This window comes from Triticum urartu, chromosome 4A, assembly GCF_056163025.1.
Source record: "Triticum urartu cultivar PI428250 chromosome 4A, HENAU_Tu73, whole genome shotgun sequence".
Classification (NCBI taxonomy): domain Eukaryota; kingdom Viridiplantae; phylum Streptophyta; class Magnoliopsida; order Poales; family Poaceae; genus Triticum; species Triticum urartu.
The window spans coordinates 582,150,499-582,170,822 of NC_141876.1; the positions used below are offsets into that span (position 1 = coordinate 582,150,499).

The 20,324-nt window shown below is 43.5% G+C and overlaps 1 protein-coding gene across 1 annotated transcript; it reads right to left on the bottom strand.

The window, feature by feature from the left end:
• Positions 1 to 16,657: 16,657 nt before the first annotated feature.
• On the bottom strand, positions 16,658 to 17,510 carry LOC125554316 (uncharacterized). Its single transcript, XM_048717895.2, has one exon. It carries the CDS (start codon positions 17,471 to 17,473, stop codon positions 16,922 to 16,924), a length of 552 nt encoding a protein of 183 aa, XP_048573852.1. The 5' UTR covers positions 17,474 to 17,510; the 3' UTR covers positions 16,658 to 16,921.
• Positions 17,511 to 20,324: the final 2,814 nt, after the last annotated feature.

Consider the following 20,324-nt stretch of genomic DNA (forward strand, 5'->3'; position numbering starts at 1 on the left):
TTCCATCAAAAGTATGTCATCTACATATAATATGAGAAATGCTACAGAGCTCCCACTCACTTTCTTGTAAACGCAGGTTTCTCCATAAGTCTGCGTAAACCCAAACGCTTTGATCATCTCATCAAAGCGAATGTTCCAACTCCGAGATGCTTGCACCAGCCCATAAATCGAGCGGTGGAGCTTGCACACCTTGTTAGCATTCTTAGGATCGACAAAACCTTCTGGCTGTATCATATACAATTCTTCCTTAAGGAAACCATTAAGGAATGTCGTTTTGACGTCCATTTGCCATATCTCATAATCATAGAATGCGGCAATTGCTAACATGATTCGGACAGACTTTAGCTTCGCTACCGGTGAGAAAGTCTCATTGTAGTCAACCCCTTGAACTTGTCGATAACCCTTAGCGACAAGCCGAGCTTTATAGATGGTCACATTACCATCCGCGTCTGTCTTCTTCTTAAAGATCCATTTATTTTCTATGGCTCGCCGCTCAACGGGCAAGTCAGTCAAAGTCCATACTTCGTTTTCGTACATGGATCCTATCTCGGATTTCATGGCTTCTAGCCATTTGTTGGAATCCGGGCCCGCCATCGCTTCTTCATAGTTCTAAGGTTCACCGTTGTCTAACAACATGATTTCCAAGACAGGGTTGCCGTACCACTCTGGTGCGGAACGTGTCCTTGTGGACCTTCGAATTTCAGTAGGAGCTTGATCAGAAGTATCTTGATCATCATCATTAACTTCCTCTCTTGTCGGTGCAGGCACCTCAGAAACATTTTCTTGAGTTGCGCCATTTTCCGGTTCAAGAGGTAATACTTCATCAAGTTCTACTTTCCTCTCACTTACTTCTTTCGAGAGAAACTCTTTCTCCAGAAAGGATCCATTCTTGGCAACAAAGATCTTGCCTTCGGATCTGAGGTAGAAGGTATACCCAATAGTTTCTTTAGGGTATCCTATGAAGACGCATTTTTCCGACTTGGGTTCGAGCTTTTCAGGTTGAAGTTTCTTGACATAAGCATCGCATCCCCAAACTTTTAGAAACGACAGTTTAGGTTTCTTCCCAAACCATAATTCATACGGTGTCGTCTCAACGTATTTCGACGGAGCCCTATTTAAAGTGAATGCGGCAGTCTCTAAAGCATAGCCCCAAAAAGATAGCGGTAAATCAGTAAGAGACATCATAGATCGCACCATATCTAATAGAGTGCGATTACGACATTCGGACACACCATTACGCTGAGGTGTTCCAGGCGGCGTGAGTTGTGAAACTATTCCACATTTTCTTAAGTGTGTGCCAAACTCGTGACTCAAGTATTCTCCTCCACGATCTGATCGCGGGAACTTGATTTTCCTGTCACGTTGATTCTCAACCTCACTCTGAAATTCTTTGAACTTTTCAAAGGTCTCAGACTTGTGTTTCATTAAGTAGACATACCCATATCTACTCAATTCATCAGTGAGGGTGAGAATATAACGATAGCCACCGCGAGCCTCAACACTCATTGGACCGCACACATCAGTATGTATGATTTCCAATAAGTTGGTTGCTCGCTCCATTGTTCCTGAGAATGGAGTCTTGGTCATTTTACCCATGAGGCATGGTTCGCACGTGTCAAATGATTCGTAATCAAGAGACTCTAAAAGTCCATCAGCATGGAGCTTCTTCATGCGTTTGACACCTATGTGACCAAGGCGGCAGTGCCACAAGTATGTGGGACTATCATTATCAATCTTACATCTTTTGGTACTCACACTATGAACATGTGTAGCATTACGCTCGAGATTCATTAAGAATAAACCATTCACCATCGGAGCATGACCATAAAACATATCTCTCATATAAATAGAACAACCATTATTCTTGGATTTAAATGAGTAGCCATCTCGAATTAAACGAGATCCTGATACAATGTTCATGCTCAAAGCTGGCACTAAATAACAATTATTAAGGTTTAAAACTAATCCCGAAGGTAAATGTAGAGGTAGCATGCCGACGGCGATCACATTGACCTTCGAACCATTCCCGACGCGCATCGTCACCTCGTCCTTTGCCAGTCTCCGCTTATTCCGTAGCTCCTGTTTTGAGTTACAAATGTGAGCAACCGCACCGGTATCAAATACCCAGGAGCTACTACGAGTGCAGGTAAGGTACACATCAATTACATGTATATCACATATACCTTTCGTTTTGCCGGCCTTCTTGTCCGCTAAGTATTTGGGGCAGTTCCGCTTCCAGTGACCACTTTCCTTGCAATAAAAGCACTCAGTCTCGGGCTTGGGTCCATTCTTTGGCTTCTTCCCGGCAGCTTGCTTGCCGGGAGCGGCAACTCCCTTGCCATCCTTCTTGAAAGCTTTCTTTCCCTTGCCCTTCTTGAACTTAGTGGTTTTATTCACCATCAACACTTGATGTTCCTTTTTGACTTCTACCTCTGCTGATTTCAGCATTGCAAATACTTCAGGAATGGTCTTTTCCATCCCCTGCATATTGAAGTTCATCACAAAGCTCTTGTAGCTCAGTGGAAGCGACTGAAGGATTCTGTCAATGACCGCGTCATCCGGGATATTAACTCCCAGCTGAGTCAAGCGGTTATGCAACCCAGACATAGTGAGTATGTGCTCACTGACAGAACTATTTTCCTCTATCTTACAGCTGAAGAACTTGTCGGAGACTTGATATCTCTCGACCCGGGCATGAGCTTGGAAAACCATTTTCAGCTCTTCGAACATCTCATATGCTCTGTGTCTCTCAAAACGCTTTTGGAGCCCCGGCTCTAAGCTGTAAAGCATGCCGCATTGAACGAGGGAGTAGTCATCGGTACGTGCCTGCCAAGCGTTCATAACGTCTTGTTCTGTAGGGAGAACAGGTGCGTCACCCAGCGGTGCTTGTAGGACATAATCTTTCTTGGCAGCTATGAGGATGATCCTCAGGTTCCGGACCCAGTCCGTGTAGTTGCTGCCATCGTCTTTCAGCTTGGTTTTCTCTAGGAACGCGTTGAAGTTGAGGACTACGTTAGCCATTTGATCTACAAGACATATTGTAAAAATTTTAGACTAAGTTCATGATAATTAAGTTCATCTAATCAAATTATTCAATGAACTCCCACTTAGATAGACATCCCTCCTGTAATCTAAGTATAACATGATCCGAGTTAACTAGGCCGTGTCCGATCATCACGTGAGACGGACTAGTCAACATCGGTGAACATCTTCATGTTGATCGTATCTTCTATACGACTCATGCTCGACCTTTCGGTCTTCTGTGTTCCGAGGCCATGTCTGTACATGCTAGGCTCGTCAAGTCAACCTAAGTGTTTGCATGTGTAAATCTGTCTTACACCCATTGTATGTGAACGTTGGAATCTAACACCCGATCATCACGTGGTGCTTCGAAACTACGAACTGTCGCAACGGTGCACAGTTAGGGGGGACACTTTCTTGAAATTATTATGAGGGATCATCTTATTTACTACCGTCGTTCTAAGTAAACAATATGCAGAAACATGATAAACATCACATGCAATCAAATAATAGTGACATGATATGGCCAATATCACATAGCTCCTTTGATCTCCATCTTGGGCTCCATGATCATCTTGTCACCGGCATGACACCATGATCTCCATCATCATGATCTCCATCATCGTGTCTCCATGAAGTTGCTCGCCAACTATTACTTCTACTACTACGGCTAACGCGTTTAGCAATAAAGTAAAGTAATTTACATGGCGTTTCTCAATGACACGCAGGTCATACAAAAATAAAGACAACTCCTATGGCTCCTGCCGGTTGTCATACTCATCGACATGCAAGTCGTGATTCTTATTACAATAGCATGAACATCTCATACATCACATATATATCATTCATCATTCATCACAACTTTGGCCATATCATATCACAAAGCACTTGCTGCAAAAACAAGTTAGACGTCCTCTAATTGTTGTTGCAAGTTTTACGTGGCTGAAGTAGGGTTCTAGCAAGAACGTTTTCTTACCTACGTGAAAGCCACAACGTGATTTGTCAACTTCTATTTACCCTTCATAAGGACCCTTTTCATCGAATCCGCTCCAAGTAAAGTGGGAGAGACAGACACCCGCCAGCCACCTTATGCAACTAGTGCATGTTAGTCGGTGGAACCGGTCTCACGTAAGCGTACGTGTAAGGTTGGTCCGGGCCGCTTCATCTCACAATACCGTTGAAGCAAGATAAGACTAGTAGCGGCAAGAAAGTTGGCAACATCTACGCCCACAACAAATTGTGTTCTACTCGTGCAAAAAGAACTACGCATAGACCTAGCTCATGATGCCACTGTTGGGGAACGTTGCAGAAAACAAAAAATTTCCTACGGTTTCACCAAGATCCATCTATGAGTTCATCTAGCAACGAGTGATTGGATTTCATCTACATACCTTTGTAGATCACGCGCGGAAGCGTTCAAAGAACGGGGATGAGGAAGGCGTACTCGATGTGATCCAAATCACCGGAGATCCTAGCACCGAACGGACGGCACCTCCGCGTTCAACACACGTACGGTCAGTGTAACGTCTCCTCCTTCTTGATCCAGCAAGGGGGGAGGAGAGGTTGAGGAAGATGGCTCCAGCAGCAGCACGACGGCGTGGTGGTGATGGAGCTGCAGTACTCCGGCAGGGCTTCGCCAAGCACTATGGAGGAAGAGGAGGTGTTGGAGAGGGAGAGGGAGGCACCAAAGGCAAGGGTGAGAGGTCCTCCCTTCCCCCCACTATATATAGGGGGCCTAGGGGGGCGCCGGCCCTAGGAGATCCAATCTCCTAGGGGGGCGGCGGCCAAGGGAGGAATCCCTCCCCCCAAGGCACCTAGGTGGTGCCTTCCCCCTTTGGGACTCTTCCCTTCTTGAACCCTAGGTGCATGGGCCTCTTGGGGCTGGTGCCCTTGGCCCATGTAAGCCAAGGCGCAGCCCCTACAGCCCATGTGGGCCCCCCGAGGCATGTGGCCCCACCCGGTGGACCCCCGGGACCCTTTCGGTGGTCCCGGTACAATACCGATGACCCCGAAACTTGTCCCGATGGCCGAAACAGGACTTCCCATATATAATTCTTTACCTCCGAACCATTCCGAAACTCCTCGTGACGTCCAGGATCTCATCCGGGACTCCGAACAACATTCGGGTTAATGCATATACATATCCCTACAACCCTAGCATCACCGAACCTTAAGTGTGTAGACCCTACGGGTTCGGGAGACATGTAGACATGACCGAGATCGCTCTCCGGTCAATAACCAACAGCGGGATCTGGATACCCATGTTGGCTCCCACATGCTCCTCGATGATCTCATCGGATGAACCACGATGTCAAGGATTCAAGCAACCCCGTATACAATTCCCTTCGTCAATCGGTATGTTACTTGCCCGAGATTCGATCGTCGGTATCCCAATACCTCATTCAATCTCGTTACCGGCAAGTCACTTTACTCGTGCCGTAATGCATGATCCCGTGACCAGACACTTGGTCACTTTGAGCTCATTATGATGATGCATTACCGAGTGGGCCCAGTGATACCTCTCCGTCATACGGAGTGACAAATCCCAGTCTTGATCCGTGTCAACCCAACAGACACTTTCGGAGATACCCGTAGTATACCTTTATAGTCACCCAGTTACGTTGTGACGTTTGGTACACCCAAAGCACTCCTACGGTATCCGGGAGTTACACGATCTCATGGTCTAAGGAAAGGATACTTGACATTGGAAAACTCTAGCAAACGAACTATACGATCTTGTGCTATGTTTAGGATTGGGTCTTGTCCATCACATCATTCTCCTAATGATGTGATCCCGTTATCAATGACATCCAATGTCCATAGTCAGGAAACCATGACTATCTGTTGATCAATGAGCTAGTCAACTAGAGGCTTACTAGGGACATGTTGGTGTCTATTATTCACACATGTATTACGATTTCCGGATAACACAATTATAGCATGAATAAAAGACAATTATCATGAACAAGGAAATATAATAATAATGCTTTTATTATTGCCTCTAGGGCATATTTCCAAAAATTGTACCTTCTCCCGAATTGGAAAGTAGTTCATCACAGAAATCAGTTCCAGTTATTCCTACACCAATTAGTGAGGAAGCTAATGATGATGATCATAAAACTTCTGATCAAGTTACTACCGAACCTCGTAGGTCAAGCAGAGTAAGATCCGCACCAGAGTGGTACGGTAATCCTATTCTGGAGGTCATGATACTTGACCATGACGAACCTACGAACTATGAGGAAGCGACGATGAGCCCAGATTCCGCGAAGTGGCTTGAGGCCTTGAAATCTGAGATGGGATCCATGTATGAGCACAAAGTGTGGACTTTGGTTGACTTGACAAATGATCGGCAAGCAATAGAGAATAAATGGATCTTCAAGAAGAAGACTAACGCTAACGGTAATGTTACTATCTACAAAGCTCGACTTGTTGCAAAAGGTTTTCGACAAGTTCAAGGAGTTGACTACAATGAGACCTTCTCACCCGTAGTGATGCTTAAGTCTGTCCGAATCATGTTAGCAATTGCCGCATTTTATGATTATGAAATTTGGCAAATGGATGTCAAAACTGCATTCCTTAATGGATATCTTAAAGAAGAGTTGTATATGATGCAACCAGAAGGTTTTGTCGGTCCAAAAGGTGCTAACAAAGTGTGCAAGCTCCAGCGATCCATTTATGGACTGGTGCAGCCTCTCGGAGTTGGAACATACGCTTTGATAGTGTGATCAAAGCATATGATTTTATACAGACTTTTGGAGAAGCCTATATTTACAAGAAAGTGAGTGGGAGCTCGGTAGAATTTCTGATATTATATGTGGATGACATATTGTTTATCGGAAATGATACTGAATTTCTGAATAGCATAAAATGATACTTGAATAAGAATTTTTCAATGAAAGACCTCGGTGAAGCTGCTTATATATTGGACATCAAGATCTATAGAGATAGATCAAGACGCTTAATTGGACTTTCACGAAGCACATACCTTGATAATGCTTTGAAGAAGTTCAAAATGGATCAGTCAAAGAAAGGGTTCTTGCATGTGTTACAAGGTGTGAAGTTGAGTCAGACTCAATGCCCGACCACTGCAAAAGATAGAGAGAAAATGAAAGTCATTCCCTATGCCTTAGCCATAGGTTCTATCATGTATGCAATGCTGTGTACCAGACCTGATGTGTGCCTTGCTATTAGTTTAGCAGGGAGGTACCAAAGTAATCCAGGAGAGGATCACTGGACAGCGGTCAAGAACATCCTGAAATACCTGAAAAGGACTAAGGATATGTTTCTCGTTTATGGAGGTGACAAATAGTTCGTCGTAAACGGTTACATCGATGCAAGCTTTGACACTGATCCAGATGACTCTAAGTCACAAACCAGATATGTATTTATATTGAATGGTGGAGCTGTCAGTTGGTGCAGTTCCAAGCAGAGCGTCGTGGCAGGATCTACGTGTGTAGCGGAGTACATAGCTGCTTCGGAAGCGGAAAATGAAGGAGTCTGGATGAAGGAGTTCATATCTGATCTAGGTGTAATACCTAGTGCATCGGGTCCAATGAAAATCTTTTGTGACAATACTGGAGCAATTGCCTTGGCGAAGGAATCCAGATTTCACAAGAGAACCAAACACATCAAGAGACGCTTTAATTCCATCCGCGATCAAGTCAAGGAGGGGTACATAGAGATTTGCAAGATACATACGGATTTGAATGTTGCAGACCCTTGACTAAGCCTCTCTCACGAGCAAATCATGATCAGCACCAAGACTCCATGGGTGTTAGAATCATTACTATGTAATCTAGATTATTGACTCTAGTGCAAGCGGGAGACTGAAGGAAATATGCCCTAGAGGCAATAATAAAGTTGTTATTTATATTTCCTTATATCATGATAAATGTTTATTATTCATGCTAGAATTGTATTAACCGGAAACTTAGTACATGTGTGAATACATAGACAAACAGAGTGTCCCTAGTATGCCTCTACTAGACTAGCTCGTTAATCAAAGATGGTTAAGTATCCTGACCATAGACATGTGTTGTCATTTGATGAATGGGATCACATCATTAGAGAATGATGTGATGGACAAGACCCATCCGTTAGCTTAGCATAATGATCGTTTAGTTTTATTATTATTGCTTTTTTCATGACTTATACATGTTCCTCTGACTATGAGATTATGCAACTCTCGAATACCGAAGGAACACCTTGTGTGCTATCAAACGTCACAACATAACTGGGTGATTATAAGATGCTCTACAGGTGTCTCCGATGGTGTTTGTTGAGTTACATATATCGAGATTAGGATTTGTCACTTCGTGTATCAAAGAGGTATCTCTGGGCCCTCTCGGTAATGCACATCATTCTGAGCCTTGCAAGCAATGGGTCTAATGAGTTAGCCACGGGATGATGTATTACGGAACGAGTAAAGAGACTTTCCAGTAACGAGATTGAACTACGTATGATGATACCGACGATCGAATCTCAGGCAAGTAACATACCGATGACAAAGGGAACAACGTATGTTGTTATGCGGTTTGACCAATAAAGATCTTTGTAGAATATGTAGGAGCCAATATGAGCATCCAGGTTCCGCTATTGGTTATTGACTGGAGATGTGTCTCGGTCATGTCTACATAGTTCTCGAACCTGTAGGGTCCGCACGCTTAACGTTCGATGACGATTTGTATTATGAGTTATGTGATTTGATGACCGAAGTTTGTTCAGAGTCCCGGATGAGATCACTGACATGACGAGGAGTCTCGAAATGGTCGAGACATAAAGATTGATATATTGGGCGATGTTATTCGGACACCGGATGAGTTCCGAGAGGTACGGGATAATTATCGGAGTGCGGGAGGGTTATTGGAACCCCCAGGGGAACTAATGGGCCTTGATGGGCCTTAGTGGGGAGATAGGAGGGCCACAAGGGGCTGGCCGCGCCCCCCCTTTGGGGTCCAAATTGGACTAGGGGAAGGGGGTGGCGCCCCCCTTTCCTTCCCCTGTCCCTCTCCCTTTCCTTCTTCCCCCTTCCTCCAGGTGGAATCCTACTAGGACTTGGAGTCCTAGTAAGACTCCCCTCTCTTGGCACGCCCTACAAGGGCCGGCCGGCCTCCCCCTCCCCTCCTTTATATACGGGAGCAGGGGCACCCTAGAACACACAAAGTTTCTCTTAACTATGTGTGGTGCCCCCCTCCACAGTTACACACCTCGATCATATCGTCGTAGTGTTAGGCAAAGCCCTGCGTCTGTAACTTCATCATCACCGTCGCCACACCGTCGTGCTAACAGAACACTCCCTCGTCCTCAAATGGATCAAGAGATCGAGGGACGTCATCGAGCTGAACGTGTGCTGAACGCGGAGGTGCCGTACATTCGGTGCTTGGATCGGTTGGATCGCGAAGACGTTCGACTACATCAACCGCGTTACTAAACGATTCCACTTTCGGTATACGAGGGTACATGGACATACTCTCCCCTCTCGTTGCTATGTATCTCCTAGATAGATCTTGCGTGATCTTAGGAATTTTTTTGAAATACTGCATTCCCCAACAGTCTGTGTGTGGGAGTGGGAGCTATATGAGGTCGTTACATCATGTACCTAAGATAAAGTGTGCTCTACTACACCATTCAACGGTTGGAGGTGCAACAATTGACAAAGCATCCCACGAGAACAAACTGGAGGACAAGTCATCAAGGAGTCCCACACCTTGACAACACTATGTGCATTTAGAACTTTGTATATATTGATATCCACTAGTAGAAAACAGGGCTTTGGTTCGGCCAGAAAAGAGCATTAATGACGGTTGCATTACGAACTGGGACTAATGTGAGCATTAGTCCCGGTTCGAGCGGCTAGGGCACCATACAGGCATTAGTCCCGATTCAAATGGGACCTTTAGTCCCGGTTGGTGCCACGAACCGAGACTAAAGGGTGTGATGCCCATTAGTACTGGTTCGTGGAATGAACTGGTACTAAAGGTTAGACCTTTAGTCCCGGTTCGAGCCACCAACCGGGACAAATGGGTTTGAGGCATTAGTACCGGTTCGTGGCACCAACCGGTAGTAAGGGTTACCTTTAGTACCGGTTGGTGCCACGAACCTGTATTAATGGTGTAATTTTCAAATTCTAACCCCCCCCCCCCCCGTGTATCGCCTTTTTAGTTTTGTAAAAAGCAAAAAAATGATAAAAACTTCGAAAGTTAAAATCCTTCGAGATGTAGTTATGTTACTACATCTACTAGTTAGGAAAATTTAAAAACTTCAAAAGTTAAAATCCTTCGAGATGTTTTGCAAAAAGTGTAGGGAAAATGTAAAACGACTATAACTTTTGCATATGATGTCAGAAAAAAAAACGTATAATATATCAAAATGTTCAGCATGAAAATCCGCATTCCAGTTGGCAGCCTATGGCCTGTTTGCAAATTTTTAGAATCCTCAAATTCTAAAAGGAAAAAAAGTTATGCTCAAATTTCAGTTTTTTTGAATTTTCATTAAATCTGGTCAAACTATGGTCAAACTACTTATTCAAGAAGTATTAGTGTTACTAAATAATTATTCAAGAATATTAATGTTACTAAACAATTATTTCAGTTTTTTGAATTTTGGTCAAACTATGGTCAAACTACTTATTCAGGAAATATTAGTGTTACTAAATAATTATTGTTTTTTAGAACGATAGTTTCAAACTCAAACAGTGAAATGTCTGACTTCATGCTCAAGCTAAACTCCTGATAGTTAATAGGATTGACATCTTACTATTGTCAGGAAAACAACATGTGCAGACTTGGAAACGAGGGAGAATAGAACCTGGAAGTTAAGCGTGCTCGGGCTGGGGTAGTGAGAGGATGGGTGACCGTCCGGGAAGTTAGATGATTTGGAATGATGAGGGGTGATTAGATACTAGATGTTAAATTGAGCAGTGATGAGGGATGATTAGAGGTTAGAGGTTAAAATAATTCAAAAATTGGGAAATTTGGAAAAAAAATTCAAAAAAATCATAAAATTTCCTTTAGTACTGGTTGGTATTACCAACCGGGACTAAAGGTGGACCTCCACGCAGGGCCACGTGGAGGGCCTTTAGTCCCGGTTTGTATAAGAACCGGGACTAAAGGGGGGGCCTTTAGTAACGACCCTTTAGTCCCGGTTCCAGAACCGGGACTAAAGGCCCTTATGAACCAGGACAAATGGCTCTTTTTCTACTAGTGATCTAAAATACACAATCATTTACAAGTTTAGATATTTATATTCACTTGCACCAAAGGTAGGAAATCATACAATCTAGAAATATCTATGCAGATTTTTTTTCAAGGACATGCTTTAGAGTTAATTACGAAGATTTCAATGATACTACAATGGACAAAATACATGCATATACCATCTGATTTGTATATGTAGGCACATACTTGTCCCCCTCCCCTTCATATTTAGGGGGGATTAATGTGGTGAAACATTTTTCAATAGTAATTGTATCAACAGGAGAAACAACTAACATAATTACAAAACACTATTTAAATTTACTGCAATTATATTCGCTACATTTGTTGAAAATCCACGCTATTAAATTTGTGGAAGTATATTTGTGACTACGATGATAGCACATTTTGAAATAGGATACATTATATCTAACAAACAACTAGAAGTATATTCGCAACTAAATATTGTAGAATTATCTACCAAATAAATTGCATCATAATATCTCTTTGTTAAGTGTAATAGTGAACTATATCGGTTAAGATCATATTGTACATTGATAGAACTTTGTGTCATTTAATTGAACTCAGGATGGGCACAGTCTGGTCGAGTCCTTGGTCAAGCTGACCATCGACCACCCGTGAGCTAGCTAGATATCGCACCGAACTGGCAGCCGAGTGAGATAAAATTGCTAGGACCGATCTGGCCATACTTCGGCTCACAAGCTCATCCAACGAAAAATATATAGGATCAACAGTAGCACTATACAGTTTTGGTGCCATTTTTCATTTTGAAAGCAAATGGATTAACAACATATTCATGAGCTAAATTTGTACATTTAGCATGTTATGTTGCAAAAGAGGGACAAACTGATGAAAAAGAAACATGTTTGGTACAAAAGATTTTGGAACGAAACAAATATGACATAAGAAAGTTTGGACGAAATTTCCTTTGAATTTTGAACATAAAAAATTCATTTTTTTACGACACCAGTAGCACAAATATCATATATGGAAACATGAATTCATATCCATTATCAAGTGGCACAATTACAAACTTACAATGAAAATTCATAGTTCATGACAATTGACAAGTTTACATGACAAGAAAAATAGCACAACTGTTCCACATCAGAAAAATGAAAGAGAGAGTGAGCAACATTCACATAACAAGATCACTTTGACATCCATCTCCAAACTAGCAAGAGAAACATCCACAATTCCATATGATGAATGTCTAGAAGCAAGAATAATTGTCGTTAATAAGTTGGGGGGGGGTCATATAACAAGTGAAGAAACATGTTGATATAATAATTACCAATTTTTTCTATCCTCCACACTCTTGGGTAACTTGATTTTATCAACACCATCCTCATCCCTCGGCTAAAATTTTGAAAGTCAGACAGGTGATCACATCACATACAATAAAAATCACATCACATACAATAAACAAAAGAGTGATAATGTGAGAAAAAGATAGAGAACATACGGCATTCAAGTATCTATGTTCACCTTTAATATTACTTGCGCCACACACCAATGCGTCCACCATAAACGTTTCTAGAGGACTCCTAGAGTCATCTAATATCGCACAAGTAGACAAATCTAAGTTCAAGGGTGACAAGCTCACAAGTTCATATACAAATTTAAAGATTACTAGTTGACATACCTAAAATCGCTCCACATGTGTTAAAAGTTTATTCCAATGACACAGAGGTACCTGGGATAGTTAAGAACCTTCTTGCTATATTTGCCATCAATGGTAACTAACTGGATTCATATTCTACCACCCGAAAAGATCAAAACTACCAGTGATTTACTCATTGTCATCCTCTAGACAGTCTGTCAACTCACTCTTTCATATTATTGTTGATGTGGCCAATAAGGAGGACTTGAATGCAGCTTGATGAGGCATTAGGATGGTAGGGATGATACTAGACTTGGATGATGATACACTTTCTCCTTTTCTAGCTAGCTTATCTTGGGCAAGACACTTGTCATACAAGGTCTCCAACTCTTTTTCCACAACTGAGATCTCATTTTTACTTGTCTCCTCACCATAAATTTGCATAAAGGCTCATTCCATGTATTTCATCTTCTACCTTAGATAGAAGACGGTTGCAAGCACCATGACATTGTTCTTTTCTTTCGGATACTAGTTGACTTTGTCCATCATTACATTACAAAAAATTGACTTGTAGTGTTTATTTTTATTTGCCATTTGGTTGTCTTAATGTAATCTCGATGTGTGGTCAGAATATTTTTGAATTGCGATATGTTTGTCCCCAAAATATAGTTGTCACCAAATTCAAAGACTCGAGCCATGGTTTTGATAAGTTCAAACATCTTCGACTCATCGTTTGTCGCCTCCCTGATAGTTGGTATAAGAAGGCGCATAAAAGGTCAATGCTTCCCTATATTGACAAACAATGCTAATCATCGTATAGGTTGAACTCCACCATATTCGAAAATTTAGGTGCAAATGGTGACCAACCTTCACACCCAAGCTCTTGCAAGCCACAACAAATGAGTGGATGCGATAAGGTGGATTCTTGGGGTATTTTGTGGTCCCTCTTAACCTTTATATCAAAAAGGTCATGACATATGTCCCATATTGTACCACCAAGTTGTTTATGTGTGTGCAACAACGTACATGGAAATATCAGGGTTCGAACCATGTAACTATACAAAAATAGCTCACATATGAGTAAAAAAGTTATGCATGCAAATAAAAAAATGCAGATTCAAGTAAAAACAACATGCATATAAGTAAAAGTACCGAACATTCAAGTAAAAACAGTATGCATGCAAGAAAAACAATACACATTCAACTTAAAACAACACACATGTGTCATGTCCATATCTCTTCGGACGACAAACTTCGCCATCAAACTGTTGACCGCACCATGATTGTTTGAAGCATCACAAGTATGATGGATATAATCCTGTTCTCTATCTTCTATTCAGTCACACACAGAGATGGATAACATTGGCCATCACATGTCCAGAGTAAGTAGGATCCAGCTCTATGAAAGCAAGCACACAAGCTTGCATCCTCCAACGCATCTTTATAGCGTGCAACCACAAACATGTAAGATATGGTCTGATTGCTAGTCCACAAATTCGCAGTTAGACCAATGAAATCCACATCCTTCAAGACAAGTTTAAGCACCTCCTTTTGATTTTTGAAAACCCTTATGCACTCGGCTCTTCTTACCTTCCTTCCAATGGATTGATATTTTTTATTCATGTACTTCATGAGAATGTTGAACCACTCATGTTCAACCATTCTAGATGAGTGCTCATGCACATATCATCTTGGCAATAAGCCCTTGTTACATGATTACATTCTATGGAATACATCATTGGACCACTTGTTGTAGCATTGTATTTGCTTCTGAAATCAAGAGTTGGTTAGATGGCTACTCTAACTCGTAAACAGAGGCACTTTTTAAATAGAACACATAAGTTAGACAATAACAATAAAACAAACAAATTGCAAAGCAGTCTAGAAACAGAGCACAGCGAGATCGAAAAGACAAAGGGTATATATAAAATAGAAATGGAAAAGACCCTTCAGTTCCACGTTGGGAGTTCCTATTTGACGCATTGGGCCGGTCCCAAGCATGCCCGTTCGCCCTGCTACGAATCACACTTCGCCAAAAGATCACAAAATGCGACCGAACTTCAGACTTCTAGTAGGTACCTGTAGCGCTCGGTATCTATGGCATGAAAAGCTTTGTATTCTCTTTGCCAAATTTGATATATCTGATCGTACATCTTTTCCGCAAGTACTGGTTTTGATACTGTAGAAGTTTGATCAGGTGGGCTTTAACAATCAGCCGAAAATTTGTTTCAGGCAAAGTAAGCGGTCGCTTATTTTCGAGCCCATCCACTTCATTAAGATCCCAGTTAGAATTTTGAATGAGGATTGAGAGGCGCGAGATATTTTTGTTCCATCTCTTGAGATCATATCTCAAATTTTTCATTTTTCTGCATAATAGAGCTGGGCTATTACCAGTGCAGCCAACAAATGTTAGATAAAATTGAGGAGTGCACATGGTTAAGAACTAACTACAACGCAGAATCTGTGAACTTATTTTTTTAAATTTTTTTGGAAAATGTGAATAACTTTTTTAAAAAAAATAATGTTTGAAAATCCAACAATTTTTTGACCAATTAGAATTGTTTTTCAACTTTCAACTTTCTAGAAAGGGGTGAACAATTTCTGAATTTTGAGAACATTTTTTTGAAATCGAGAACAATTTCTAATTCACGAGCAAATTTTTAAAACACAATCATTTTCTGATATGTGTGAAGAAAAATTGAAACCGAGAACAATATGGTATCCAGGACAAATTTTGCAAGCACGGAATTTTTTTAAACAAGTGAAAAACAATTTGAAAATATGAACATGTTTTACATCTATGAACAATTTTTGAAACTGCAGTCAATTTTGAAAAGGCGGAACATTTTTTCCAATTTTCCAACATGTTTTAGAAATCACGAACATTTTTTGAATTGGTGAACAAAAATTGAAAACAAGAACAGGTTTTTAACTTCTTCACAATTTTCTAAAAGTGTGAACATTATTTAAATTCCTGAAAGGTATTCGAAAAAGTGGTCATTTTTTGAATTTGTGAACAAAATGTGAAAAAAAATGAATTTTTTTAAGTTTTAAACAAAATGCAAACCCTTTTAAATTAATGATATTTTTTCAAAAAAAATAAACTTGAAAAATAAGAGAAATGTAAAAAGTAATAAAGAAAAGAGAAAAAGAAACACGAAAAGGAAAAAAACCGTAAAAAAAATCAGAAAATGAAACAAATGGTTCAGGAATCTCCTAAAAGTGTTCTGCATCTGCTGTTCAGGTGTGGAAGAGCAGCCGAACTGTGGAATCAAATGGGACTCTCCCAGCTAATTGCGGATGCAGTGACACAGGAGAGATCAAGATCCGTTGTATTAGAACATCTACTGCGAATGCCTAACGCTTAGTTACCAAATTTACCCACGGTTGGCCAGAAGGAAGGAATTGCGACGACATGTTGGTACCTTTGGTGGATGCGGCGCCAGCAGACACACCATGGCCAAATCTCCCCTGTGGCTAAATGTGCGATGTCCGTGAGAGCAATCCGTTTGAACTATTAGACAAGTTTAAAAACAAGAAATGACCCAGTTAACCGTGTGGGTGTTCGGTGAATGAAACCGGCTGCGGGATCTGTCAAAGTTAACGTTGACGCTCCTTTTCATGTCCAGATAGGGGATGGCTCTACAGGCGTTGTTATCAGAGAGACAGAGACAGCCATGGTGTATTCCTCGCTGGCTCATGCTCGCTACTCCCCCATGTTTTGGATGCTCATACAGCGTAGACTTTGGCTATAAAGCATGGTTTGATGCAGCAAATGAGACGAGTTTTCACTCAATTCAAGTTGAATCAGACGCGGTTGGCATGATTGATGCTTGTTCAGATCAAGATATATAGGAGCCTCAGCAGTCTGGATTTACAAATTCTAGCTATGGGGGATGTTTCATCCTAGCAGGAATGATTGGATCAGTCCAATTTATGTACTGTAACCGGAAAGCCAATGTGGCTGCGCACAACTTAGCTAAGTATGCTTAGAATTACAAAATACAAATTCAACAATGCACTGTAGTACAAACATAAGCACGTGAGAGATAAATTAAGGTAAAGCAAGGCGCAAAGATTATTAGCCATGGGTTGCGGCGGCATCGGCGAGAGTGAGCGCGACGGAGCAGAGCTTGCCGAGGTCGGTGATCTTGCGGATGATGGTGGGGTCGGCGCCGCCCTCCTTCATGTGGCACCCGTCCATGCACGTCTCGCCGTCCGCCCTCGCCGCCCTCACCCACCTCTTCACGCGGGCCACGTCCCTGTGCTCGATGATCGCCGCCCTGTTCTTCTGCAGCGCCGCCACCGCCGTCTGGAACTTCTCCACGCACTTCTCCACGCAGTCCAGCGGCATCGTCCCGCCGGCGAGCATCTCCATCCTCTTGATGAACGCCAGCGCCGCGGCGCCGCTCGCCGCCGCATGGGTCACCGCCAGTTCCGCCAGCACCGGCAGGGGCATGGGCACCACCGGCATCCCCGGGGCCTTCGCTAGGGCGTCCGTGCAGGACACCGCATGCTTCGCGTACAGCTTGCACGCCTGCCCGATGGTGACCGGGGGGTTGGCCCGGGCGGAGTGCGACACGGCGAGAACGACGGCGATGAGGAGGAGGTGACGGGTTGAAGCGGACGCCATGTGATCGTGATCGACTGTTGTCTTGTCCCGTCGATCATTCGACCGTGGTGTTGTTATAGAGCGTGAGGCCGTTGCATGCACGGGAAGGCGAACGTACGGAGAGGAGAGAAGCCACGTCATCGTGTCAACGGACGGTCTCAGCTTTGACCTGGTAAATATAGCTTGATGCACGTGCTGACCAATAATCTGCTGCATATATAGCACACACTGGACCTCATCCACGCTAACTAGCGCGGAAGAAGCTCGTTCGGTCGTACGTTGTGTCCTGATGTATATTCGGTTTCCGTTTGTTTTTGGTTAACCATGCTAAATTCGAACTGGCCGTAGCAGAGATGAAAATCGAATTTTTATACAAGTATCAAAAAAATTGTTCTTTTCAGGTTGGATGTCGGTTTGGCCTTTAATTCGTCGGTTTTTATGCCCACCCTGAGCATTAAGGCTCACTGATGTGTCTCCTTGCTAGGCGACCGATGATTCTTTCACGATACTTGGCCGACGCTAGTTAACCACCGTGGATCAAATTACTACTTGAAATGAGACGCGGGATCACGGTGTTCTGTGCGGGTCGGACCTAAAAGGTCATGTGCAAAGACATTCCGAGTGAATACAGTTTTTTTTGTGGGGGTTGGGGGGGGGGGGGGGGGGGGGGGGGGGGTCGATTGATCAGACATGAGCGACGTGATGTAGCTGTGTGAGACCTCAGTCGGGGGTGGGGGCTTCCTTATCTTGTGTAATCTCGTTCGTGACATGCCATGAGCGCCATATGGTGATGATCAGCACCAATGCACCATACGCTAAATGTCCAAGAGCGGCTCCAGAACCTCAAACAACCATTTCGGCCTTGTGTTGGGAACAAACTGACGTCTAGCAGTGACCAATCCTTCGTAATCGCATGCCACAAGTCCACCGCTCAAGGGCACCTAAATGTAGCATGGAAGTTAGCCTCATTCCATTCCACACAGGGGGAAAATATTAATGGGCTACAAATGGCAAGAAAATTTGTTAGACCAAGTGGCCAGATAATTAGTCACGAGCCGCCATGCGAAGACGCATACCTTAGGGGGGCAGGGCACCTCATATGGTCATCCAAGTGGCGCGACGACCATCCAGTGCTCTGCTCGTAGCACATATCGATGGACGCCCCGAGCTCATCCATGGTTAGGCTGTAGGCCGATCGAATGGTACACATGTCATTCTTTTCTAGAGCCCATATATACGAGGATATCATCGAGGACATGCAGCGACGTCCAGGTACGGTGATGGCGTCGAAGTCAACCAGAAAAGTGTCATCGTAGGGGGTCCATCCGCCTAGAACCACGCTCGTACAGATAGTCCACCGCGCAGTCCGCAGGTACCATGTGATGTGATGGGCTTCCATCATGCTTCCTCAAAAGCCATCTATCTCGCGAGATGCAAATATTTTTGGTGTTGCCAACTTGACAATCGGCCCTTTCTTCACAAGTTCAAGACCGTGTTGGATGCCTTGCCAAGTTACAGAAGCATTGCCGGAGAAAACCATATCTTTGAGGCACCCCTCCGGATAGTACCGAGCTTTCAACACTCACGCACATAAAGCTATCAGTTTTAGTTAGGAGGCGTCAAGCCTGCCGAGCGAGCGGCGATTGATTAAACACCTTGAAGTCTCCGAAGGCCAAGACAACCTTCATTTTGCGCTTCAAAATATTCGGCTAGGACTGCCAATGTGTCTTCCTCATTCCTTCTAACTCGCCCCACCACAAGTTCCGAACCATTATGTTCAAGTCATCACAAACTGAGATCAGAGGCATGAAAACACCCACTATATATGTGGGTATGGTCTGGGTCACCGCTTTGATCATCATCTCCTTTCCTAACAGAGAGAGAGAGAGAGAGATTGAGGGATTGAGAGAGGGGGGGAGGGGGGGGGTCGCTCCATGCAATAATTTTTTGGGTTAAACGAGCTCGGAGAACAGGGGCGGAATCGGTGGTTGGTGAGATTGGCAGTGATGTGGGTTGGAAGAACGAGCTAGGGCGCAAGGGTCCGAATCAAGGCGCTGCTGGCGAACAGAATAGTGGCGGTACAGTATCGCTTGCTCAATGATGAGAAACAAGGGGCAAGGATTAATTCCGGAGAGAGGAAACTAGCGAGCGATTAGGGGGATTTCGGGAACGTGGCAATCTAAAAGTCGGGGGGTTAAAACGTGGTGGCATACCTTGGTGATCAGCTAAAACACCTATCCTTAGTGCACGAGGCGTGTGGGGATTGCTTAGTAGTGTTTCCCTGGTCTAATTTCTAAATGTGTCTTTAGCTGTTTATGCGTTTCACAGATAGTACGATTTTCATTCTGGCAAAGTGTCCACTCAAAACCTCCAAACAGTGAAAAATTGAAAAATTTAATTAGAAGATGGACCATCTGGTTGACAAGGAACGGCACAACGCGAATGTGGGATCATAAGCAGCCACTTAAACACAATTTCTCATAGATAACCCTCTCTTGAAGAAACTTGTTCATCACCGAAGCCTCGAGTTAAAACCCCTGTGGGGATTGCAGCTTTGTGGATGCTGGGGGGAGCATCACCACCCGCTGCCGTCAAATGCCCGTAGGTGCCACAACGACTCGTCGTACCCAATGCGCTGCCACGAAGGTGGACGCCGCGGAGGTAGTGCGTCCGCGTGCTGTGTGCAAGTGCGTCCGAGTGATGTTGTGTGTGCTAGTGCGTGTGTTGTGCTGCAGCTGGCCTGCTGGGGTAAAGGCAGGGTGAGCTTTCGGAGCGACCGTCGAGGAGCGCGTTCGCGATCAACCCCAGCAGCCGGGTGGTGGTGTTCCAGTTCCTGCTCCCACCGCCGGGTGTTGCCGCCATGGAAGGGTGC